The sequence below is a fragment of the Thunnus thynnus genome, chromosome 10 (assembly GCF_963924715.1).
Source record: "Thunnus thynnus chromosome 10, fThuThy2.1, whole genome shotgun sequence".
Taxonomy (NCBI): Eukaryota; Metazoa; Chordata; class Actinopteri; order Scombriformes; family Scombridae; genus Thunnus; species Thunnus thynnus.
This window is the reverse complement of record NC_089526.1, coordinates 18,529,653-18,555,030: the sequence shown is the minus strand read 5'-3', so window position 1 is coordinate 18,555,030 and position 25,378 is coordinate 18,529,653. Positions and strand designations below refer to the sequence as shown.

The 25,378-nt window shown below is 39.5% G+C and overlaps 1 protein-coding gene across 4 annotated transcripts in view; it reads right to left on the bottom strand.

The window, feature by feature from the left end:
• Positions 1-19,440, bottom strand: part of si:dkey-233k19.3 (dynein axonemal heavy chain 11) — a 38,762-nt gene extending 19,322 nt beyond the window's left edge. For 2 of the 4 annotated variants that reach the window (XM_067601768.1, XM_067601770.1), the window contains exons 1-50: positions 19,027-19,411; positions 18,661-18,804; positions 18,318-18,511; positions 18,039-18,228; positions 17,834-17,933; positions 17,475-17,686; positions 17,026-17,247; positions 16,770-16,937; positions 16,486-16,602; positions 16,237-16,374; positions 16,025-16,140; positions 15,672-15,867; positions 15,197-15,301; positions 14,693-15,088; positions 13,945-14,277; positions 13,354-13,608; positions 13,101-13,270; positions 12,796-13,018; positions 12,522-12,638; positions 12,319-12,405; positions 12,069-12,227; positions 11,757-11,840; positions 11,470-11,628; positions 11,261-11,383; positions 10,516-10,638; positions 9,735-9,959; positions 9,561-9,652; positions 9,344-9,470; positions 9,088-9,240; positions 8,767-9,000; positions 7,344-7,475; positions 6,596-6,756; positions 6,330-6,486; positions 6,084-6,229; positions 5,880-5,996; positions 5,650-5,788; positions 5,347-5,439; positions 5,068-5,262; positions 4,894-4,971; positions 4,674-4,806; positions 4,394-4,521; positions 3,932-4,080; positions 3,575-3,725; positions 3,336-3,467; positions 2,671-2,844; positions 1,856-2,060; positions 1,503-1,668; positions 1,264-1,366; positions 275-514; positions 32-193 (exon numbers count right to left, since the gene is read on the bottom strand). In XM_067601768.1, the coding sequence (XP_067457869.1) occupies positions 32-193; positions 275-514; positions 1,264-1,366; positions 1,503-1,668; positions 1,856-2,060; positions 2,671-2,844; positions 3,336-3,467; positions 3,575-3,725; positions 3,932-4,080; positions 4,394-4,521; positions 4,674-4,806; positions 4,894-4,971; positions 5,068-5,262; positions 5,347-5,439; positions 5,650-5,788; positions 5,880-5,996; positions 6,084-6,229; positions 6,330-6,486; positions 6,596-6,756; positions 7,344-7,475; positions 8,767-9,000; positions 9,088-9,240; positions 9,344-9,470; positions 9,561-9,652; positions 9,735-9,959; positions 10,516-10,638; positions 11,261-11,383; positions 11,470-11,628; positions 11,757-11,840; positions 12,069-12,227; positions 12,319-12,405; positions 12,522-12,638; positions 12,796-13,018; positions 13,101-13,270; positions 13,354-13,608; positions 13,945-14,277; positions 14,693-15,088; positions 15,197-15,301; positions 15,672-15,867; positions 16,025-16,140; positions 16,237-16,374; positions 16,486-16,602; positions 16,770-16,937; positions 17,026-17,247; positions 17,475-17,686; positions 17,834-17,933; positions 18,039-18,228; positions 18,318-18,511; positions 18,661-18,804; positions 19,027-19,242 (8,139 nt within the window). In that variant the 5' untranslated portion in view covers positions 19,243-19,411. Of the gene's footprint in view, positions 1-31; positions 194-274; positions 515-1,263; positions 1,367-1,502; positions 1,669-1,855; positions 2,061-2,670; positions 2,845-3,335; positions 3,468-3,574; positions 3,726-3,931; positions 4,081-4,393; positions 4,522-4,673; positions 4,807-4,893; positions 4,972-5,067; positions 5,263-5,346; positions 5,440-5,649; positions 5,789-5,879; positions 5,997-6,083; positions 6,230-6,329; positions 6,487-6,595; positions 6,757-7,343; positions 7,476-8,766; positions 9,001-9,087; positions 9,241-9,343; positions 9,471-9,560; positions 9,653-9,734; positions 9,960-10,515; positions 10,639-11,260; positions 11,384-11,469; positions 11,629-11,756; positions 11,841-12,068; positions 12,228-12,318; positions 12,406-12,521; positions 12,639-12,795; positions 13,019-13,100; positions 13,271-13,353; positions 13,609-13,944; positions 14,278-14,692; positions 15,089-15,196; positions 15,302-15,671; positions 15,868-16,024; positions 16,141-16,236; positions 16,375-16,485; positions 16,603-16,769; positions 16,938-17,025; positions 17,248-17,474; positions 17,687-17,833; positions 17,934-18,038; positions 18,229-18,317; positions 18,512-18,660; positions 18,805-19,026 lie in introns of all 4 variants that reach the window. The other 2 variants (XM_067601769.1, XM_067601771.1) reach the window with 2 other exon arrangements.
• Positions 19,441-25,378: the final 5,938 nt, after the last annotated feature.

Below are 25,378 nucleotides of genomic sequence, written 5' to 3'. Positions count from 1 at the left end.
TTTACACCCTTAATCAGAATCTGCATCGCACCTCAAAGCATTCGTGCACAGTCTCAGTCTGGAGTCTCTGGAAGAGTTGAAGGTCCTTGACATCTACCAGTCTGTCTGAGTACACTCTGCAGGACTCGTGGAGCCACAGCAGTACCAGGTCAGTGTTGTCTTTTACACTCTCAGGCCCAGCCAAGAGAATGCCCTGAAATAACACACAGAATTATATTAATAGTTAGCTTTCAGTCAAAAGTCTAATAGTAAACTTGCTGAAAATCAGCATTACCTGAAAGGTGTTAGACAAGTCTCGCAGATTAAATGTGTAGTGAAATTTGATAGCCGTGGGCAGAAAGCTGTGAACCATCTTGTGATGAAGTGTTATGGCAGCCTGGACCACAGCTGCAGCGCTCCTCTGAACCAGCATACTGAAGGGCTGCTGCGTCAGATGGCCACACAAGATCTGACTGAAGATCGACATCTGAGCCTCAGATGAAGGGAAGTTCACAGCAAACACTGAGAAGTGTCTCTGTAGAAAGCGAAGGAACAACCAAGCAATGTATAGTAGTTAATGATAGTTAAATAATAGTTAAATAATAATGGTTACAATGATTTTTAAAAGAAAGTACTGATACTAGTTTAGGGGTGACCTTCTACCTGCAACATGTTTAAATACATCCTTGGCAGGCCTTTTGGGTTAAAACTGATTCATCTGGAGATTGTATTTAAACTAGATTACAGGGTTGTTTCTTTGTAGTGCAGTAGTAGGAATAGTTGCTAAATCATTAAAATACATCCCCACCATGCTGCCACTTGTGTATAAAATATTGTGTTAAAATCTGTTGCATGATTTATGATGATTTATTTATGCTCCAAACCACACAGGGGATTTAAGATCATGATCATTTATGGCAAATGCAATATTATGATTTTAATGTTTCTTCCCATGATAATCTTTCCACTGCAAACGTGTAAGTGAGAATGTTGGAAAGTTTGTGCAGATGAAGATTTGCTATTGACTGAAGAGTCTTCACAGCATTTTTAATGGATAAGCTGTACTTTTGTCAAAGGGAGCTGTAAAATAACAACTTGTGCACTAATTTACACATACTGTAATCTATACTTTCTTAAAACTATTCTCTATGTAAAACTTTTAAAATCATATAATTCAGTCAACACAGGTGATGAAATTTTTATAGAAAAATGAATTATGCTGCTATGCTTCTTTTAATCCATCTTCAGAAAATAAGGGCAGTTTCACTGGCAAACATACTGTACCTGTAGTCTGGGGTTGATATTGAAGCTCCCAGCAGTTGGATTCATACAGGCAACATACTGGGTGTTGTGTATTTCTTTAAGGGTCCATTTCTGTCTGTCATACCTACAGAGATAGCAGATGGTTTGATTTGAGAAAAAAGTACAACATATGTGGCTTGGAAAAACATTTTTTGTTGCGGAATGAGACTAAAACTCACTAGTGAAAAACTGGTACAACTAAGTGTATAGGGTGTTCTCACCAGTGCCCATAATCCAAATGTTGGCGTATAAGTGTGTGAGGCTGCACTGTTCCGTAACTGTCAACAGCTGGCATGTTCATATCGTCGATGAAGTAGACCAGCCTTTTGTTGCCTACAGAGGAGTAGCTTCTGCCTGCTCTTTTCTCTAATGGTCGTTCTAGGATCACTATAAAAGAAGGCAAAGTGATTTGTCACAAATTAACAACTAACTAAGATAATGACTGAAATAATATCTGAGGGTGAAGTTCGCTCCCCCTCCACCTTCTTTAAATCTGAACATTACCAGCAGATGGTGCTACAGTTTACCTGATCTGCAACTCTGTGCCACAGAACAACAGAAAAACTCCACTCACCCTGCAGCATGAGGGAGGTAGTGTAGTAGTTGAAGGGTACTTTTGTAGTCATGTAACTCTCTGGCAGACAGTCTAACTTGTTCCTGACAAGTGCAGTCTTTCCCACTCCAGCATTCCCCACAAGCATCACTGGCTGTCTCCTCTCCAGCAACAAGTCCATGAAGTACCGAAGACGCACAGTCTCTGCTGTGTGTACCAGAACAGCCTGCAATCATAGAAACAGCAGGAAGACAGAGAACAGAAACATACATGGTTATTATGGCTTTCTTTGAGTGTGATTTATTGACAGACATGTGTTCAGTGAATTGTATGTGATTTATAATTTCTTGTATTTCCCTAGTACACCGCAACTATTCTGTCATAATAGCATCATTTGCTCAGAACAAAACCCCACTAATTATGGCTCAGCAAGAGCCTTTGGAGCATTCACAGCTGTACGCAGGAGCATAAAGAAAGACAATAGAGCGTGGGTGATAGCTCAAGCCTTGTTGCTCATGCCTTCACCCCCACACAGTCTGGTATGGGGTGTAGTAGATGGTAATCAGACACAGTGGCAGGCCTATCATCCATTCTAGCACCCCTGCCATAACCTCATGATGTGACTTTACCCTCTCTTATTATGTTCATTGAGGCGTACATACATTTTTAATATGAGTGTATTGTTCATTTTTGGTTATTTTTCTTTAAAAAGGTTGCTTCTTATGATTGTGTATGTGACCATCTGTCAAACCTCTTTGAAAAGTTTGTGTTTCTTGTTTGTGAGTCACATGAACGGTCCTACATGGCTACACTGACTGTAACTCATATGTTCTCACCTGTAACGGTGTACAAGTTTCCATTTCAAACAGAGGCACAGTATCACTCCAGGGCAGGAACCGTCTGGTTTGTGGATCAAGGTAGTAGTCAAACACTGTCCCCTGTGCTGGTAGCTTCACTGTCTTCATTTCTTTGGTCCACCACTGACTGAACTCCACCTGGTAATCATAGAGCTAGACAATCATTGAAGATATAATATCATGCAATAATTCATATCATTTCAATGGACAGCCCCACCATTAGTCCAAATGACAGACAGTTAAGCTTAATTTATTCTTGGTCACTTGACACTCTCGACATGTCTCTCAACAAAGGACGCTGTCGAGCATCACCCTGTATTTATACCTTTGTTACAGAAGTACAAAGACAAGGCAAGTGGAGTGATAACTAAGTGGAGTATTACCAGGAGTATTACCTTTGTAACAAACTATCCAATAACACTAAAGCCCAGGTACACATTTTTCTATCAAAAATGCATCATTTCAATTGTTGAGAGTTTTGAGCACCCAAGCAAAAAATAAGCTTTATCAGGACACTGTCATGTCAAAACTCTTGCACCAAAATTGTTCTAATTGTTGCCTATCAGGTATGTAAAAAACAAAAATGTGAACTGTTATTGTTACCATACTCAATTTCATCGACTTGAATGAGACAAAAATAATACCTGATCTTGATACAAGGCCCCACCAAAAGCCCAGATGCAGGCAAAGGTGAAGTAGGTCTCATAAAGCTCACGTGGAGAGTCAGATGGAATATTTTCTGGTGTAAGAAGGCAATCAAGCAAAGTGCAGAGTGTCTGAACGAGAAGAAATGGGTTAAGGTTATTTTACTGTGTGTGTTTCTGATTGTACAAACATAAAAATGAAGACATAAATACAGTGCACATGCTTGTGTGTTGTGTACCTGCACCATAGAGTTCTCTGGGATAGGAGTGATTGTCTTGAACGTGTTTCTCATCCGTTCTAGACAGCGAGGAACATATTTCTCAAACAGTATGGTAAGGTGGGCCCTTTCTGTCTGGCGTTCCCGTTGGTCAATCCAACTGGTGACGTACCTGAGCAACAATTAAAGCAATCACCTCTTAATTTATTGCTGAGCTGACCTGATCAGGATTTGAATCAATGTTGGCACCCTCATACACATAACATGCTGACTTTGGTACAACAAGCACAAGAAGATGTCAGACAGATGACAGAAAGAAAACAGCACTGAATTAAAAACCTTCAGTGTTAACTATGTGAATAGCTCTGTGTCACTCACGGGTTCCAGCCCAGGTCTTGCTGGTTGACATAGAGGATTCCTGCTCTGGACACAGTGGCAGGAGTGGCCGTTCTTAGGTGACTGATTTCAAACACCAGTCTCATGGATGAGGTGAGCGGCACTCGTTCATTACTGGCTAGAGTCAGGACCTGAAAAATGTTGTGAAGCATTGCGGTTTCTAAATATCATAACATTTGAATGGTCAATATGATGGACAAGACACTACCCAAACGATGAGAAAAACACCTTCATATCTCATCAGGTTTGACAGACTTGCTTTGGAATATTTCAAAGACTCAAGATCACTGTGACATGATTCATCACTCTAGAAAAAGACCTCCAAGTACTCACACTCCGGGAAGTGATTGGTGAAGGAGAGAGAAAGAAACATCTTTTTCTATCTATACCACCTTGGTTGCTATGTGTTGTACAATAGTGTATGAGTGAACAGGAGGGAGGTACCTTGTTGTCATCCATCACTGTGTTGAGTGATTCAATCCACATCGGATCAATGTCTCCATCCAACACAATCCACTTAGGTCCTAGGTGGGAGATGTTTGCCTGCTCTCGCATCAGTGATGCAAGCAAACCTTACACAGAGATTGAAACAAACAACAACTGAGACTGCAAGGGGCAAACATTATTTACACTTCAAAATTGTTAACCATAACACCTACTATCAGTAAGCACTGTTTCTTGTAGCTCTAACTTTTGTTATTCTCATTCAAAATCATCTGTTTACCATCTTTCCACTCGCGAGTTGCGGGATGGATGAAGCCAAACAATTCATCTCTGTCTACTGCCTTTGGATTGAGGTCATTCCAAACTGGCTTTCTCCTCAAGTTTACGTAGGTTTTATGAAGAACTCTCAATATCTATTGAAAAACAAATATCTGATATTTGAAAACTACTCTACAAAATTATGGTGAGGTTTTACAATATACAAGGAATGAAAATCAAACCTGGCTTTTCCCAGTTCCCGCATTTCCAATAACAAAGACAGAATGACGCACAGCCATGAGTTCCACCAACTGCATCACCTGACAAAATAAAGACAGTTTTGATATTTTAGAAACTTTTTAATTCTTTTTTTTTTAAAAAAACACTAACAATTTATACACTATATTGTGTCAAACCTTGAGGATAAATGTCTCCTCAGGCTGGAGTCGGAGCTCCACAGTGGTCTTTCTGATGGCCTTTTCAAAGTCATAGTCTCTCTCTCTCTCCACATCCAAGCCTGGGAATAGATCTCCCAACAGTCCCAAGAAGATAGTCACATCTTCAGTCACAATTTTTGGCATGTTGAAGTCCCTCAGAGCACGCATCAGCACCTGAGAAATACCATGCACTTTAGATTATGTATGACAATGCTTCTTCCTCCTTTGGCTGTAGGATGAAGTTCACATATAAGTCACCTGATCCTCTGGTCTTGTCTTGTCTCTTCTCCTCAGTGCTCCTGCCACAACCAGAACAGACTTGACAGCACGCAAGCCCCAGTCATAGTGGTCCTAATAGACAAATAAGGATAGACAGTAAAGACGTGTATTACTATGTCTACGCGTGCCATAAATCCTATCAAACAAACTACTAAGATTTATTGAATGGTTTCATGCATTGCTGTGCTCCTGAGGTATAACTGAAAAGATTTATTATTGATGTTCTCTGTTGTAATCTAACATTATGAAATATAACAGTGTGACTAAGTGTTTTTCTCCTACCTGCCTGGAGAGCAGTTCTTTGCAGAGAGTGTACAGAGTGATAAACTTCCTGGCTAAAAGCTTAGCACCACGGAAGCCCTCTGCGACCAACATTATCTCACAAATAAGTTCAGTGTCAGGCACCACCATGGCACAGGGTCTACAGCAGGACAAAGATAGAGCGGACAGTGAACCTCACGCTAAGTAAAAGCACACGAAGGAAGGTTATCAAAGAAGGTTATCATTCCCACCTGAATAGAGCCTTGAGGTTCTCAGGTAGCTCTGTCCTGCCCGCATAGCCAGGATTCATGGTGATGAAAATCCCCACCGAGGGCTTTAAGACAATGTCCGTGTTTAGGAACAGGAACCTGTGAGATTTCACAGAGAGTTAACCTGTTTTTAACAATAAACTGCTACAACATGAGGGACTCATGTATTCAGCTATTACTACTTACCTTTTCTTTTTAGAGCGAATGGCGTCCTGTATAGTTTTGACCTGCACTGCTACTACAGACAGAACATCCACAGGAATACGATTGAACTCATCAAAGCAGCCCCATGCTCCAGTCTGGGCCAGACCCTTGTAGATATTACCAATCGACTAAAAATAAACAGGAACTGCATTTAGGACTGATGAATACATGTTTACTGAAACAACTGATCAATATATGAACTAAGCAAAGGGCTGTCAAATTTCAAACCTTGTAGTCCATCTGTTCAGAACAGTTGAATATGTACACCATGACGCCCATTGCTCTGCCAAGATCCTTAGTGGTCTCAGTCTTCCCTGTTCCAGCGGGACCTGCTGGGGCTCCACTCATGGTCAGGTGGAGTGACTGAGTCAGGGTGATGTAGCACCTAAACTTGCCCATGGCAATAGCACACAGAGAAACATACAACACTGAATGTAGCAAATGTGTTGAAACGTTAAATGCATAGGTTGAACAATGATAAGGAGCAATCTTACCGGTCCGTGAGGGGAGTGATGACTAGACGTGGTGTATTTCCAAGATACTCGTAAAGGTAAAGAAACTGAGCATCACAGATATTAACAAAGCAATGGCGCTGCTGCTCATTCCAGCAATGTCGGAGCTGGGAAAGCCACTGGAAGGCCTGTGAGGTGGTGACCTGTGAACACAGTTGACTTCTATCAAACTATCTTAAAGGCATAATATGTCACAAGACATACAGCACAAGTAGATACTAGGAGCAGGCAGTATGATAATTATAACTAGTTAAAATGTTTTGCTTCTAAGTCTATAATCTATATTTTTGTCTATCCATTTTGTTGAAATGAAAGCTGTGCCTTTATTTATATTTTGTTTAAAAAAAAAGTGAATAAATGTACTGTTGTTATTTGTTAATTTGTTACAACAGCATATTTATTTGTTAACTCAAAAAACAAACATATAGGTTGCAAATGGAGAACTGAACTATTACTATACGGGTTGTGATTTTCAGTGAATTCTTAATCTAACTTTCAAAAGTAAAATTTAAAGGAGGATCTAAGGATAGGGGATATCACATGCTGTGCAGATTGTGAAGCCCCTTAAGGCACATTTGTGATTTGTGATATTGGGCTATATAAATAAAACTGATTTGACACTACGATATGTTCATTTACATAACTATATGAGATTTTTTTTATAATGTCAGAGTTAGTTCAATCAGACAAAAATCCAATGCAGATCATGAGATGACTTATTGGTGTTAACCTTTTGTGCAATAAGGCTTGCAACAACATCTCTAGCATGCACATCAATAGTGCATATAGTCATGATCTTCTGCCGGTCGCCTGAGCTTAGCTCACCCAACAGGATGCTGATCAACAAGTTCAGTTGAGAAATCTGGAGGAGATAAGAAAAACAGTTATTCTGGGCGACAGTTAGGATTTTAGGCAAACATGAAAATTTTAAATTCACATAAGATTTCTGAATTGTCATCATTCTGATATAACATTGCTTAGACATTTCCTGTCTTGCTTGTATTAGTACTGTTCATACACTTGTATTTGTAAAGGTTGTAAAGGGAGGGGGGGTCTATGGGATTATGTTTAAAGAAAAAACTTACAAGTTGTTAACACCCCAATTGTATTGGTGTAAAGTACTGTTTCTGAGTCAGCATCATGCATGCTGCAAATGCAGCTTATATGAATGTGGACCCTGTGGATTTATTGATTTGGCAAAAACAGCACTGAACACAAATCAAGGATTGTGACTTAAGAAACAATCAAAAGTAATCTTGTGCTCTTATTTTGACCAAAACATCACTGGATATCTTGCATTTATCACAGGTCCTGTATGACAGCAGATCTAATCAGTGCAGTACAGTGGGTTGAACGGAGAGAGAGATTATTCAAACAGCAGCCAAGGACATGCTAACCTTAAATAGTGCTGATGAAACTGACAAGAGTAATAATACTACTGTGAGCATAGCCCACAACAAGGGGCTCAGGTCACTGACTCTCCTGTGATTATGATGGCATTATGGAAAATGTGTCCATCCTCTTTTCCAGCTGCCACTTAAACCTCAGATTACACACAAATCCATGTAAATGTAGTACAATCTTAACATTTAAATATATATACATGTATGTATGCCGTATGTGTAAATAAAATGATATTTTAAACCAATAATGTAATTTTACACCAACTGTCAATTAATATATTATGTGATGTTGAAATAATACTGATAGCAACCCGAAGAGGAGCCAGTTTATGTTTAATATGTGTTTGAGGTGAGAGATACATGTTTTTAAGGAGTTATTCTTATTTCTAAATATTAGGTACTCCTTGCAATAATATGCTACAATCCCATTCAACACATCACACATTATGGTATCACCAATTAACACAGAATTAAATCAACACCCCTCTCACAACACCATAACAAGAAACTGTTAGTTACTATACATACTGCTGCTTATGTATGTGGCCCAATATCTTCAAGTGAAGTTTCAGCAATTTAAAGATGAAGTTTATTGCAAAAGGCCCTCGTCAAGCAAATATTCAAAAAAATGTTCATGTTCATTATTTTGGATCTTTGGCAGCTTTTCTTCTGTGCAGCGCTGACTTGTTGAGAGCTACTATTTATTACTAGTATTTAAATGTTACTGTGTTAGCTCATCCTAAAATGTACCTGTTTCTTGTTGTAGTCTTTCAGTGCTGACTCAAATCCTTCTTCCAGTCTTTTAAACACCAGCTCCATGTCATTACTCCACCAGATCTGAGATCCAGTGAGAGCAACTTGGGCAGGGAAGTCGAGAATCCACTGCTCTCTGGGTCTGTCCTCGTACACAGACACGGCCTCAGACAGGTGACCCCTGACACATTCCTTCATGGACTCTTCCAGACAAGTAAGCCATGCCTCCACCTGATATCAAGTATTCTTATCATTAGTGAAATTATGAAAAATTAGAAAGTTAATTCAGAATCTTTGATACTGAATGTAATGTCTTACCGGCCCATTACAGCAACAACCAGTCTGGAAGGGGACATATTCCCTTTCTTTGCTGTACATTCCCACTGCAAGTCTAGGATTATCCAACTGTTCATTTCTGGAGAATTCCAGATCTGACATGTTGTCAAATAATTTTGAGAGGTGGACAGTTACCTGAAAAAGATGTTGAATGTTTTATGTCACATACAGTTAGCATAAAAATAGTGACACTTGGATTGATACTACAAAAGTTTCAGAAAATTCTACACAAATGTACCTCTTTGGGACGACTCCCTTTAGAGAGAATGTCCAACAAGTCTGCAGATGAAATAAAGTAGAATCTTGGAAAGGCAAGTCTCTTTGTCTCCAGGTATTCAGCAAGAGCTTTTTCACACAATGCCAGCCTGTTGTAAGAAAAGATGCAGGAATATTACGCACAAAACATCAAACTGTCGACAGTACAATAAAAATCAAAGATTAAAATAAACATCAACCTTTTCTGAAGATCCCCCAACTTCTCATATAGTTCAGGCTTGTTGGTGGCCTCAATGACATTTTTGGTCTTAGTGCTGTCCAACATTAACTCCTGAAAGAAACCACATTTAAAACGTTGAGAACAGTGGAATTAGCATACGTGCATGACTTAAGACTTAAGACTAAGTGCAGACCTGAAATTCTGCATCTATAACGTGGAATCTGTGTGTATCTGCAGGCAGCTGTTGGCAGATGTCATCACAGCCTTTGAAGATGCTTTCCAAGTAGGCCCATGTCCTCTGGACCTCCATCCAGACCATCAGCACAGAGTCAGCCACAGTGAGCTGTTTTTGTAGTTCCACTACTTGGAGAAGGAAGTGATCGACATGCTTGCTCTGAAAGATGCCCTGGAGCTGAAGCTTGAGGATGAGGACATAGAGACATTTGAGCATAGCCTGTCAAAAGGTCCGACCTAAAACTCAAACATGTCAAACTACCACCCAATCTGTGGTAAAAGAGAGCCATATCTTGATAACCTCACATCATCACATGTATCAGTTTAATTCCCAAGCATATTCATCAGCTAGCCATGCCATAAAAAAGTGGGGGAGGGAAACAGTCTGTTTACACAAAGACAGAGGCACTAAAGTGGCAAGACTTCTAATTGCTGGCTATAACCCCCCAATACATCTGGTGTACATGTACAAAGACTGCCATGGTGCAACAATGCCCTGTGTCTGACAGCAGCTATAAATCTGAGGACTCAATAGGGACCTCTCCACTCTCAGCTGTGCTGTTAGACAGTCAGACAGGGCGGCCCCTTCCTGCATTCTCATCTCTATTCAGCACTTAACTATCAGTGCTTCTCACAGACAACTGATCTTGAGAACTAGTTGTTGTGCTTTACAGCCATTATGCAGTTTTCTACGCTATAAGGTCACACAAAGAATCTCTTTAAGTAACTTAGAAATTTACCTGATGATCTTCAAGAGTCTCAATAAGTTCCTCGTCACATTTAAGAAGTGGCACAGAGGTTTGGTAATGATCTTCATATGAAAGCTCCATTGACGCCCACATTTGACTTATTTCTGTTACAACCTGAAATAAAATAATGGACAGCACAATCCTGACGATGTTTGACTAATAAAACTCTACTGTAAAAGATTTAATAATAGTAAAACATCTACTAATGGACCATGTTCATAAGATTTACACTCTTTAAATGTAGTCCTAAACTTTGATTCAAGAGTTTGGACATCTATCTATAATGCAGAGAACTGTGAAGGATTTGGTTTGTTAATTCAGGGCCTTATTCTTCAGTTGAAACTAGAGCAGCAACAATTATGATTGACAGAACATTAATTAGCAATCATTTTAAAAATCAATTGTTTAAGTAATTTGTTGAGGAAAAATGACAATTCATAGGTTCAAGCTTCTCAACTGCTTATGTTTGTCCTAATCCTCTATGATGGTAAAATTAATATCTTTCGGTTTTGGACTGTCAGTTGGATAAAACAAGACATTTGAAAATATCACCTTAGGAACTTGTGATAGACGTAGCAAAAGGGTAATGTTGACCGATGTTATAATGGGTAATGTTTTCTAGAAATCTATGAAGTGGGGATAACTGTTCATATATCCACACCTTGCTGTGACATTTTAATTTAAAAGTTAACTTATAAATTGCTTAATAACATAGCGTTAATAACTGAGGAAGAACCTTCTCAATGGCCATTTCTTTGACCGCCTTATCCACTATGTTGCGAACTTCCTCTTCAAAAAAGTGGAGTTGCAGAGCCAAGAGGTCTTCCAAGGTGGTACTATCAGTCACGGTGAAGTCCATCTATTTAAAAAATAATTATTGTCATGACGTAAAGACTCAAATTTTTATGTTGCAAAAAAAGACCTCTACTGTGGTTATATATGCACCTGTGTTGTTCTAATTAGCTGCACCCAATGGCGCTCCCGTATTGCCAGGTTCTGTAGCTGACTCACGGCCCGCAGTGACGTCAACATGTTCTTTACATAAAGGTCTAACCCGGAATACACATCCCACATGCGGGCCTCTTTGTCAAGCTTCCGTATGTCCTACACAAACAGAAGGTAGGTAAACATAATTAGTTATTAGGGGCATCTGTTACAAACAGCAATGGTGCATGACAGCAAGACAGCAGGAGAGATGTGCTGGTGTGATGTAGCACTGTTGGTGACCTCACCTTGGCAAACCTCCTCAATTCTGCATCCATCTGGTCCACGTTTATCTGCCTCCATTTGGTCATTGTCCAGTTTTCCACACTGCTCTGTATAGATAAAGACGCATGCAGAGGGGTCAATGGGCTGAGGGTACTTAATGGGGACGTTTAGAGGCTACATGGTATTCACAGAATCAATGACAGCCTCCAAAAGGACAGGCTGGTCAAGTTATTGAGTTATTGGGTATTGTGGTATGGTGATGAGGCCTCCTGCTCTATTTCCATTTCCTTAAGAATAGTGACATTTAAGTGTACAATATGCATTAAGCTACTTACCTGCACAAAAACAATAATGTCCCACAGTTCTTTGAGGACCGTGATCTCTCGTCTGCAGAGCTTTATGTCTCTGTAGTCAGGGATAGTGACGTCAAATAGATTTGTAGACTCTTGCAGCTCTGCTACCTCTTTCTCCATGTCTCGGATTGCTTTTTCAGACTGGAAAGCAACATGCAGTAATTGTTATCCAAAGGGTGTGATACAGTGTTAATATTTTAATCCAATAACCAAGCAATAGCTGAACTCCTACTTTCTCCAGATTGATGTAGGGATGCAGTGTTTTGTAACTGAAAGGGGCAGTTGCTCTGAACATCTCCCTGAATTGGCTTGTTTTCACCTGAAAAATAAGAGATGTCAGTTTCAATATCTTCACACTGGTGAATATGAGACAATAGTTTCAATACTGTGCATATATCATTTATCTGGAAATAGTAGCTAAAAGTGACTTTTCACCTCAAATGCCATGCAACATCTTCGTAAAACTAGCACTTCTGCATTTTGCATGGGTGCCACCTCATGCCTCACTTTCAAGGCCAGTTTTTTAGCCCCACTCCATTTTTCAGGGAGTTCCTAAAGAGAGAGTTATTTTGTATTTTAAAAGGTAGCAAGGTCATTAAATTAATATACAGTATTCTGATTCTTTGACAATCAATTAACAATAATTTGGTATCATATTATTAAATGACTTGCAAGTGAAATAGGAGAAGAATCCTACTCCTTTCCTTACCTCCAGCTGAGAATAGACCTGGTCTGTTATGATCACTCCATATCGTTCCAGGAGGATTATTGTGTCTCTAAGAGGCTCGAACATCTTGTCTGTGGCTGTTTGTCTGTCTCTTATAGCCAGCAGGTGACTCATAACTTCCACCAAGCCACTGTGGTCTCCTTTAACCACAGGCCGGGCTAGCCCTTCAATAGTGGTTTGGACAAACTCTTTCAGCTCATCAAGACTGAGTGGGAGAGCATGCAGAGTGAGATGACTGATGGTACAGTTTTCTTTGCATTTATTAGCCAAGCAGAACTCAATTTTACCTGTTGGTGACATATGTCAAGAGATGCTCCTTGAAAAGCCAGCTCCACTTTTTTATTGTGTTAAGAAGACTGACTTTGAAGAACTTGATATCCACCCGAAACCATCCATCAAACACTGTGAAGTCTTCAAGCTTGGAAGTTTTAGAGTACAGGTCCTCATAGAAATCTATCTGTAAAATTAAGACCATCGTAAATTAGAAACAAAATTTGTTAATGGAACATCTGTAATTCACGAGTTTAAAGAGCTTTTCACCTGTTCTTTGAAGTTATCAACTGTAGGCGGGCTCTCAGGGAGTACATCTGCACTACAAGCCTCCATCTCTTCAGTTGTAAGTGCACGTCCATACAGGAGAAACTGGCTGAGAAACTCAACCCTGTCATCTTGCCATAGATGGGTGTAGCAATCAAACTTTCTCTGGTAATTTACGGCTTTCTTGAGGACATTCTCCACTCGCTCCATTATTTCCTGTCTCAGGTCCAACAAATCTAGCATGTCATCCATTACACTCTGTAAGGGATATATGACATGACACATGACATCAGGAGTATTTATGATTTGTAGAAGAGTACGTTGTAATGAGTTTAGAAAGTTTAGGCAGTCACAGTAGGCGAATACACTTTTGGCTTGTTTTTGGTCAATATACTGTAGAACACTTTTCCATACTGGACCTATTTTAACAATTTTGAAGTAAACAATGTACAAATACAGAATGCTATGCAGAAAAGTTACTGGATACTACCATAATAATATAGGTACCTGTCAAAAGTTCAAAAAAATTCAGTATATAAATATACTCTTAGAAAAAAAAAGTCTGTGGTAATGTTAAAATCTACAGCAGAGTACCTGATAGCTCTCCATGCTCAGATGAGCAGCCACTCTGTTGATATTCACTGAAGTCTTGAATACATCTCCGACCAGTCCTTCTATCAGCTCGTAGAGACCATCCCCTGCGTCTCGCTCCAGTGAGGGAAGGAAGGCCATCCCTGAGCCATTAAGCATCAACTGAGCTTCAAATAAGGGGGCCTGCTTTGGCCAAGACTCCATGTTGTCCATAAAGAACTGGAGAGAGTGGCTGATGTAGCTAAAGAGCCCCTCCACCACCATCTCATCCACATACTCCAGGTAGGACTGCCATGCTTCTGAAGCAGGGTCAGCATGGAAAAGGACCATATTCTCCTGATGAAATTGAGGGATATTGGAGAGATGGTGAGCACAAAAACAGTCAATGTCAGTCAAATTTAATTTTATCCATTTCAGAATAACACCTTCCTAAGTATTGGAACATATTAAAATACATTAAAGTAACATCATTTTTGGATATCATGAAATATTAGATTTAGCTGGTCATATTTGAATCCAAGTGCAAATTATGAAATGAATAACATTTGTATAAATGTTTTAAATTGCCTGTGAACAGAATTGCTCTTTCAATGGGTTGTAATCCTGTAGTAGAGACAAATATCTCTACCGCATGCTAGAAGGTTTTGGAATCATGCCAACCATTTTTAGTGTTTCCTTACAGCAACACAAGCCTACAGTACACATGAAAATGCATAAGAGTGAATATTATCATAAATCCAGCCATATGCACCTGTACCAGCTTGTGGATAGAGTCCCCATCCTTCTTTATGGAGCTGTATATCTTGTTGACACGGTCTCCCCTGTCTTCCAGCTGTATAAGTGAGCCTCTCTTGTTGTCCTTCCTGCAAAACATGGCCTGTTTGCTCCATCCCTTCATCATTGACTGGATGGCTTCGCAGTTTTCCTTGGCTCTGCTGACTCGACATACAAGGTCATGGACCATGTCTTTGGTGGTGCTGATAAAGCTCCAGCAGTCCTGGTCTTGCCATGTAAGGTCAGTCTCTGCTCTTGTCAATTGCAGGTCTATGGACACCAGCTCAGCTCTGATGAGAGGAAGTTCCACCTCTAGCACTGTGTGCTTAAGCTTGTTGTACCATTGTACTAGCAGCTGCAGACTGCTCACATACTGGAGAAAAAAAAACTCTTTTGAGGTAAACGATAATATGACAGGACCATTGCTTATTGTTTAACTTCAACAAGCGTGCATGAGTATAAGTGAGCTCGTGTTTCTAACCTTTGTGAACATGTCACGCTTCTCAAAAACAGTCACTGCAGCTGCAGGGATGTTGATCTGACTGAGAGTTTGAATATATTTCACATCTGTCAAGACTTCAGTCAGCTAAGGAGTGAAAAGAAACAGTGATTAATCGAAATCCATAGTCACAGTGGGGTGGTGGTAAAATGTTTTATCTCAACTAACGGAATCCCTGGGAGGGTGTATTTTAATTTGAATGAAATAACTATATGAGTAAGGTTATGTCTACACGTCAGCAATAAAATCATGTCTGGTTCTGTCAGCAGTATATTTTCAAAAGTTATGAACAGATTTCTTTGAAAATAAAGGACATTTGACCCAGGGAACAATTTAGCACAATTTGGTGGTGACATAAAAGAGTTTATTTTACAGTACCTCCAAAACAACTGTTCAGCATTGTAAGAGACTTTCACAGCAAGTACCTTCAATTTTATAGGAACATTACATCAATTACCTTTGGATTGAAGTTGACTGAGATCAAGCCACATGAGGTATTTCTTGAAATCAGGGGCTGACTGAGGTTGATCAAGCAGGCCTGTTCTAAACCAGTACACCACTCAGAGTAAATGTCTTCCTCATATCGGTCCAGGAGACTCAACATCTCCATGTACATGTGGTACTCTGTCACCATCTCTACACCTCCCGTAGATCTGAAAATATTGCATAATTATCAAACAGTTGTCATTTATTAGTCTAGCACAATAGTAATTTCTTACCTGTTCTATCTATTGTATATATACATCTATTTGTCTAATTGTCTAACTGATTTATTCATTCATTCACTGGAAGTAGTAAAAATGCACTGACGTGTCAAACAGTAATCTGATTTTTTCCCAAGGGGTTTGAATGCGTTCTCGGAGCATTTTTGCCCACTTTAAAGCTCCAGACGTGTGAGCCATGTTCTTATTCAGACCACTCTCCATCTGTAAACACAGAAAGAATGGTAAATAGGTGCTGAATGAACAATTCTTATTGTGCCTTGGATACATATTGCTAATATCCCATTTTGCTTACAGTACCTGATTGAGCTGGGATTTAAACAGACATTTACATTTCTCCAGTTCTTCTCTGAAATGTTGCTGCAGTAGAGGGAAATTGGGACTGAATATCTGTCGAATTTTTCCTCGCTCAAGGAAGGGTCCCACAATAGTTAACAGCTGAAGGACAAAATCAGAAAAATGTTGGTGCCCCACTTGGTAGCTCTGTCACTGACTATTCACTTTATCTATACTGTCATCAAAATCATCCTATTATCCAGTCTTGCTTACTTTGAGTGCTGATTCAAGTCCTGAGCAATCCTTAAACGCCAAGCATAGAAGGCTGGCAAGGCGGCATTCAAAGTCCATAATCTTCACCTTGAAATCCTTATACTCGTTTTCAAAATCCTTATGAGAAAGTTAACAATTAATCAGAATTAAATGATGAGTACAACTGTGTAAAAGAATGCATTGTGAATATTTTTTGCAGTTGCAGGATCTGTAAAGTAGCGGTTTAAGAAAATCTTACTGGACAGTATAAATGCCTATAAAAAGTCATTTTTAGACAATTTCACCTCAGAGTTGCAATCAAGTGGGCTGTTTTCACTGTGCTTCAACATGTGGCAGTGGCTACAGAACTCTCTGTACAGCTGAGCAGCGTGCTCACTGTAGAGTTTGCCTTTAAGTCCACCAAATTCCAGTTTTTCCATCCGCTGATAGTCCAGCATTATTTCAAACAAGTCCTGCAAAGGGAACATATTATAAAAGGGAACAAAACAACATAAAAATAAAACCAGACGTCTGAATACAAAGATGAAAATACAATCTCACCTCCAGCTGTAGCATGCGATTAAGGAACTGGTTGAAATGTGCAAAAATCATGGCAGATGGGAAATCCCAGGGTGCATGTTTCGCATGGTTGGCCAACCTCTCCCTCTGGGTCTGGTAACTCTCTCTGAAACATCTGAAGACTTTTATCACCATCTTTACCATTTGTAGACTTTCCTCTGGATCCTCTCTGAGTAACAGATCAGCAGAGAGGTATGTAGAAGCCTGTAAGGTAAGATTTTATCTGTGAATTTGTTCCTAAGCACACACCGACAGTCTACAACTTAAGTCAGAGTAACACAGATTGACTAACATCAGCAAAACATCACTGACAAAAGAATCTGTATTTTATTGTGACCTTTTCCATGCACTGTGTCTAAGTACATTAGCGGCATAAATGTGCCGCTAATGTACATAAATGTGCCGCTAGTGTTTCCCATGAAGAGTTTTACCTGTTCAATCAGCAGATTGCAAAGTTCCTGAAGTAACACCACGATGCGTGCCGGTCTTTGATATGGCTGGCAGTTAGTCCAGATAAGGAAAAGAGTGTGAAACAGTGCAGGGATGAATGTTTCAAAGTGAGGAAATCCTTTCTTTTCCAGTTGAGACAGTTGAGCACACAGTGGTTGCAGATGGAGGTCAATGTCCTGGGCCTCTTGCAGTGCTTTCAATTGAGAAAAAAAGGAAATATAAACAACATAATGAGAGATAACAAGATGTGATAAACACACGATGATGTACATCAAACATTTCAGATTACAGAAGGTACTGTATGTTGTCTGGCTTGGAAAAAGACACCAACTAATCTTACCATCAAAGACATTCTCTATTAGAGTCTTGATTGTTGGATGATAGCTGCTATCCATCATCTCTAACATCTTTGCCATCTTCTGAACAATGGGACTCTGAAGCTACAAGTGAAAGTACCAAAAGCTTTAACAGGGAAAGGAAAGTTAAGAGATGAAAATAATTCATATCACAATATTATTGAAGCTCCAGAGGAAAAGGGAGCATGCCTGATGATAAACGTTCTGAATATTGCTCTTCCTGGAAGCCCAGAACTTCAGCTCAGCGTTGGGTCCTGGATTACAGCCTGTCATAAGTAGGTCTGATGAATCCTCCTTCAACATTTTCTGGATCAGATTGGTCCAATTGATGACTTGGGTTTCTATGGCATGGGCTAGTGCCCTGTCATAGTTATCATACCTAAGGGTTAAAATATATGTTGAGGGTGTTTCTGTATTGCTTATAGCATCAGGGTCTCTAATACAAAGATAAAATGTGTGTTTCCTTACATTTCAAAGGTACTGGAAACATTGTCCATCCAATCGGTCACTGTTGGGATAGGGAGGACCGTTTTCCCTAAAACCTGACCCCATACAACTGATGTCTTACTGCATACGCTCTCGACATTTCGAATAATGTCCTCAGACATCAGATTTGGCCACATTTGGTGGTTAAGGTTGTTTGACAGCAGTGGAACGCATACCTTAAGAAACACAAAATAGAATGAAAATTTATTCATCCAGTCTTAAAGGCAAGCTGGAAAACACATCTGCACAACCAAAATAACTGACATAACATGCAGCAAATTACTTTTTTATGAGATAAGTGTAGGATGGAGGGTTTGAGGATCACCTGTTCAACTGTGTTTGACAGCTGCAGTAGTGGTGAAGGAGACAAGAAGCCAAAAAGCAGAAGTTCCCTGTAGTTCTCAGAGTTGATGGGGACAACTCGCTTCTTGAGAATGTAGATCTGCTTGTTTCGGGATAAAGGTGGGACCTGTGTTTAAAAAATAACCACAAGATTTTACTACAAACAGATATGACACTTAATATAGGTTAAGTAAAGTCTGTCATGCTCAATCCATAAATAATAACATTTTGCAAGTGCCCTAAACTTCGTGTTAGCTAGCAGTTGTCAAATATACATGCTAAGTTATTATGTTATCTAATAATGTACTAAACTAGCTTAATGGTTTTGGATATTCTGCAACAGCCATACCTCCTTAGAAGCAACCAAACAACCTTTTTGTGATGAAAAGAAAAATATAATATTCTCTTTTTCAAATAGGTCCTTCAAAAGTGCCTGGAACTCTTCGTGGACTGCACTTTTCTCCCATGTTTGGCGCTGAAGTCTCAGAAGCCCACAAACTTTTTCTTCGACAAACTTCACTCTGTCGTCCTCAAGAAAAGAGGGCACGCTTTCCTCGTCGGACATGGTTGCTCTACCAACACGACGTACTGTAGTCCCGTCACTTCCTACAACGAAACGTAAAAAAAGGAAACTTATTTGTGACGGCAGCTCTAGAAACTATCCCCTGAATTATTTACTTCGTATTAAAATAGTTTTACTACATGCTTGTCTGCAAAGGAGACTGTCATGAGCTGTACAGTCCTGGGGGCGGTTCAGCATTCCGTTGCTTAGCAACAGACACTGCCCTCAATCACTGCCAGGTTTGTATGTTTGCTAGCTCCAAAGTGTGAAACCTTGTTCACATTGAAAATAGTGAAGATTTTAAAATTCATTTAACACGGCATGTTACATCAATGTAATATTTATCATTATAAGTTACTGCTGAATGTACCATTTAACATTATTTTAGATGAACCAAAATATAGGCTAAAGCAGGTTCTTTGCTCCGCTGAAGTACAGTGGCAAAGGACACACAATCCATATACAGTTTTATAATGACCAGCACGACCTATAATTCCTGTTGGCTTGCTGCTCTATGTGCAGTTATGATTTTCTTCTGTTTAAACCCTGTGCTGTTTATTCTGTTTATTTTGTTGGATAGCCCACTGTAGGCTTTACATCATTTTCCTCTTGTGTAAGTCCTGCTGGTCTCTGTTATCAATTTATTAGGATCCTCATTATCTAATGCCATGACGTCAGCTAGTCTTCCTGAGGTCAGACACAGAAATCACACGTTTTAATAAACAATTATATACATTATATACCTTCAGACTACAAAGATCCATTATCAAATTAGACACCACAAACAAAACAACAACAAACAAAAAACAATCAGCAAGCAAGATGAGTCATCTACTGTTCTTTCATACAGTTAATTGTATTAAGTGCTCTTTTATTGTTTTCTTGAAAGCGGCTCTGGTATTTGTTTTAATAAGGTGATTTGGTAGAGAGTTCTATCCTGTAATGGCTCTGTAAATTACAGTAGATTTGAGGGGATTTGTTCTGGGTCTAGGTGGCACTTGTAAAGAGACAAAGTGAAGCATAAAACATATAAGCGTTCATATACGTTCACATTTAGTTTAGTTTAAGAGACATTAAACTTCATGTCTATGTATAAGTTCTAGCCTACTGATTGACATTAATTGCCATGAACTAGAGTCATTTCATCACAAATTGTACTCAGTATGGTGTATATATGTCTAGCTACATCCAAATATTTCTGGTTTGAACAGGTGCAAATGAGTGACTCCTTTTATGACAGAACTCGACATGAAGGAACCTATGTGTTGGTGTTGGAGCCACAGACTGTAGTAAAATGTATGTGATGTGTTTGACTAGTTTGACTGTTGTCTTAGCAGCTCAGCACTGTACCCAGAAAATGCCATTTACAAGGGGGGCTAGGGTTTACTACACCTAATTTCAGAGCAGCCTGGTGTTCTGAGTGCTTTAAACAAATAACGAAATGGTACTTTTGGAGTATCTTAGAGATTTAATGAGCTGAGTGGTATGTTGATAAATTAAGATATGCATTTTTACAGCATGAAAACACATTGAAGATAGGGGACACAACACAGGATTTGGCTAAAGCACTGATTATATGGTATGAATTTAAAAAAAAAATGCAGCCTTAAATGTTCATTGGCTTTCTTTTTCTGCTTTTTCAAATCAAGAAACGGTGAGACGAGTGAGACAGACTCCTCAGGTTTGCAGGTGGCACTACCATTTTGGACCTCATCACTAACAATGACAAGACCACCTAAGGGGAAGAGATTGCCTGCCTGTTGCTATGGTGCTAATAACAAGTTGGAAGCAATGCATTCAAGCAGTTAAGATGAAGATGGCTCCTGATGTAATCCACACGCTCATTTTACTCTGAAAATCAGCACAGATGTTAACATGGTTGAGAACATGAGTCATTCAATTTACTGAGGACCAGAAACCCTTACAGCCTAAAATGGAATAGGATCATTATAACTATCATCACAATATAAAAAAGAGATAGAAAGGTCAGCATCTCACAAACCACTTTGTGTGCATTTACAGCTATGCATCTTTCCATCATCCATCATAGTTTGGCCTCTCTGTCAATAAAGAAAAAAAAAACAAATAAATAAATATTGTTTTCAGTATCTAATGTAAGTGAATCACGTTGTCTCTGATCCAGGAGCTGTAAAGTGTGGAAGACTGACTGCACTAATCATGCCCTCCCAAGCAACCTTAAACTATTCCTTAAGACACAATTCTGTTCAAACCTGGCACTATACCTACCGCCTCGACCATTTTCCTGCCAAGGCTTGTTACACTGCTGAGCTAGCCATCCTAATATTTCCCTCGACTGCTTGTTGTCCACAAAGAATGTGCTGCAGTCTGACCATCAATACTTAAGTTCATTTATCACTTGCAGGTATTGTCACTTGTATTAAAATTGTTGTTCTGACATGGTGCATAATGTGTTTGCCTTGATTAATCTGTTAATTAATAATACTGCAGTTTACAACACGTTAGGGTTGTGTTTGTTCTCTTATTGTATATGTTGCACTTTGTCTTTTGGCCTTCAAAAATTGCACGAGGTACATTTGTAATATGAAGCAGCTCATCAATGACTGGCAGCGACAACAGATTTTTTGTTGATGGTGCTGTATTGATTCCCAAACTGAATCACATAACAGCACTCCATCATGACACCCCAGTCATATCCAACAAGCAGCGGCGAGCAAGCAAGTGTCTTATTTGACTCTTAAATTTGTTATGTTTGTTTGATGATGTACAGTTTCTAATTAGCGGACTTAGTATCTAAACCACAGGGATGTATAAAAGTACCAATGTATTATGTTGAATTATCTTCCTCTTACAGTAAGAAATGTTTTTTCTAGCTATAAGTGGTGTAAGATTGCTAGTGGTGTCTTACTTTATCAGCAGGCAAACACTTAAGCATGATTATGCATCTAAGAACACCACAATATTACTTTATAGGGTTTTTATTAACATGTGTCATTTAACAAAAAACAATGGCAAGTTTCACTAATAAGTACAGCTTAAGTATACCTTCTTCAAGAAACTGCGTCACCTGCAGTGACTATTATGAAAATGACATATTAAAGCATTTGCAGTTTTAAGTTGGCACCGTTTACCACCCTACTGCTATTATAATTATTATTTTACAGCATTTGAAAAGAGCCACCATATTGAGTACTTTTAAAAGGTATATTAATTGATTGAACAAAACAAAAAGATGATGGGGAAATGGAAAATGTATTAAATGATTTACTAAGATTTTAGCTATCTCTATAATATGTGTGTTATTCTCAGTTTTTGTTTTGTAATGGACGTGACAGTTTACGTGATCAAATCAGTTAGCTGAAGTTGCTGCACACATGATGTAATTTGAAGTTCTACTGTATATTATAGACCCCACCAGTCCAACCTGCTGTGTGTATAACAAATCTGACCCCAGGATGTGAGTAGGTCCACACCACAAGAAGGAGCCCTCTAGGACCCTGTAGACTCCTTAGAGTAGGGCTCCTTTCAATAAAGATCATAATTATTTCTAACAACCTTGGTTGACATGGGAGGAGAATCCATTCTTTCCTTCTCTCATTTTTTATTCTTGTTTGATAAAGATGAAATAAACCATTGGCTATATTATAGAGAAACTAAATTAAATATATCCATTTATTTGCACAGTGGATATCATTGTATACTTGAGAGTTATGGTTTATGTGAGCCTCTGAAGTTGGTGATGGCGTCTCTCAATGTGCGCACCGTCACCAACAGTGGCGTCCTGCAGAGGGCACTGGCTTTTCTCTTTTGGCAGACTTTCATGTAGTTCCAGAGGACCTGGAGATCCAGCGGGGGAAACGACAGGTTGAGACAGTTTGTCAACTTAAAACGTGTTTATTTTAGATAGATAGATAGATAGATAGATAGATAGATAGATAGATAGATAGATAGATAGATAGATAGATAAAAATCAAAATTAATCTCGCTTTATTTTTATTATTCTTATTATAGGCCTAATAGTGATCAAGCTGCTGTGACAAGTCCAGAAATCAATTTGTAAGCCATATTTAAAAACAGACACGTCATGAAGGGGCCACGCTGCATGCGTCTGTTGTTTGGTGACCTCCCCTGCATATAATAATTGATCACATTGACTAAATAATGATATCTTGTCAGTCATTCCGTCATAAGTCGTTGCTCTACCTGTCTCCAGATACACAAACACGATAAACTAGTTTCCATGTGTTCGAGGCAAATAATAGCGTACAAGTGGAGAATTTTTTTGCCCTGTTGTGAATGGACGCCCCTGTAATGAAATGTTTTTTTTAAAAAAAGGCAGGACTGCTGTGCGCTCAACCTGTGGTGAGATCTCTGTGGCAGATCACACAAAATCCTACCAGATAGTGCTAAAGCTCTTGGGGTGTTATGTAAGCCCTTAGAATGAACAAATTTGTTAGCCCACACCCGAGGGCATCTGGTGATGGATATGTTGTCCTGGGGGACCGGTGGAAGGCGCAATACAACAGCCGGCCGCTTATCTTGAAAGGCTTGTTTTAAGTGTTCCTCTGCTGGGAAACAAAAGCTTTAAGGGCACCCATTACCTTACAATTGTTGTACAATCCCCATTGTTTAGTTAGTTCACACACATAGGTATTAGAGCATATGCCATGCATTAGGCTTAGGGCTAAACCAACTGGTTTAAGTGGTTTATATAAATGACATAAATTGATGAAATAAAATACTTATTAGCAAATAAATCCAAACTAGAACCTCCTGTGTGATTAGAAATGTTATGTGTAGTTTTGATCCTTGTTCTTCTGTGCTTATATTGGATGCTTAAGCATTAATTGGCACATCAAGTTACACTTTTTGTGTGTGTAGGCTACACCTGTGTGTCTGTGGTGTGTTTGTGTGTGCATTATGTGTGTATATACAAGGCACTGGGGTGTGAGTGTGTTGTGGAGGAAGCCGAGTCCAGGCCGTTAGGTGGGACTCCCCTGAGGATGGCCAGGCCACTTGTGTCTGAGGGGCTGGTTTATCCCACTTAATCAGCATCCTGAGAGACTGGCACTGCCCCCATGGCCATAATGCCTGGGGTCACTGCGGGCTTCTGAAAATGAAGTGAAGCCTCACCAGACAATGTTGCTGTCAATCAGCCTTAACCTGAGCTGGGCCCTTTATTCCTCATATAGTGTACTTGTGTAATCATTCACTCCATAAATGCAAATTAATCTCGTCAATGTTTTGACTAGCACAGGGCAAGGATACATAGAGAGCTTTTTTTTTGCATATCAAATACATTGCATTTCTCACAGTACAATCTGTCCTCCTTGAATAATGGATTATACAGGAGGACAAATCATGACTGTCCTCTATGTTAATCACACATACACCTGCTGAGATTAGATTATATCCCAAGCAAACATTTCCAGATTCTCTAAAATAATTTTACGCATTATATGTTAAATAAAATGGCAAATTCTGCTTCTCCCTGTAGGGTAAATAAGTCTTCTTAGGCTGCTCATCACAGCCACATGCTGTTGAAAATACATTAATCTAAAACACTAACAAGATAATGAAGACACAGGAGAACGCTTCCTGCAATTTGCAGTAGCTCTTCCGCTTCGTTTAGACCATAATTTGTACATGTTTGGATGGCACATACAGTCAGTGGTTTGGGGTTTGTAGCAGTTATGTCCCAGGGGCTTCTGTCAGTCCGGCACCATTATAAATGACAGAGCTGAGTGAGCCTCCTTGGCTGTTTCTCAACACGCTGGCTTCCTTGGGGCCTTGTGTAGCATTTGCAGAGCGCGTGCCCTTTTGATTTCCTAATCCCAGCACGAGCAGTGGAATGCTGCCTCTCTGTGAGATATTCCACTCACAAGCCGTGATTTATGTTCTTGTGGTACAAGGCTCAATGGTGAGAGGATCACAGGTGTTGTGGAGCCTCAGTAAAAACTTTTAATATGCACACCTCGTGGTCTCTGGCGGAGCCCAGCACAAGGATTACTGCCATTCGGTGGGGGGGATGGGTCAATAAATGTTTAAAATTCATCTGCGACCTTACAGTCTGATAGTTATTATACAAACATCTATGTACTCTGTGTGTTTTTCTAGCAGAAGTACAGTATCATACTTGATCACTGTCCTACAAGTAGGA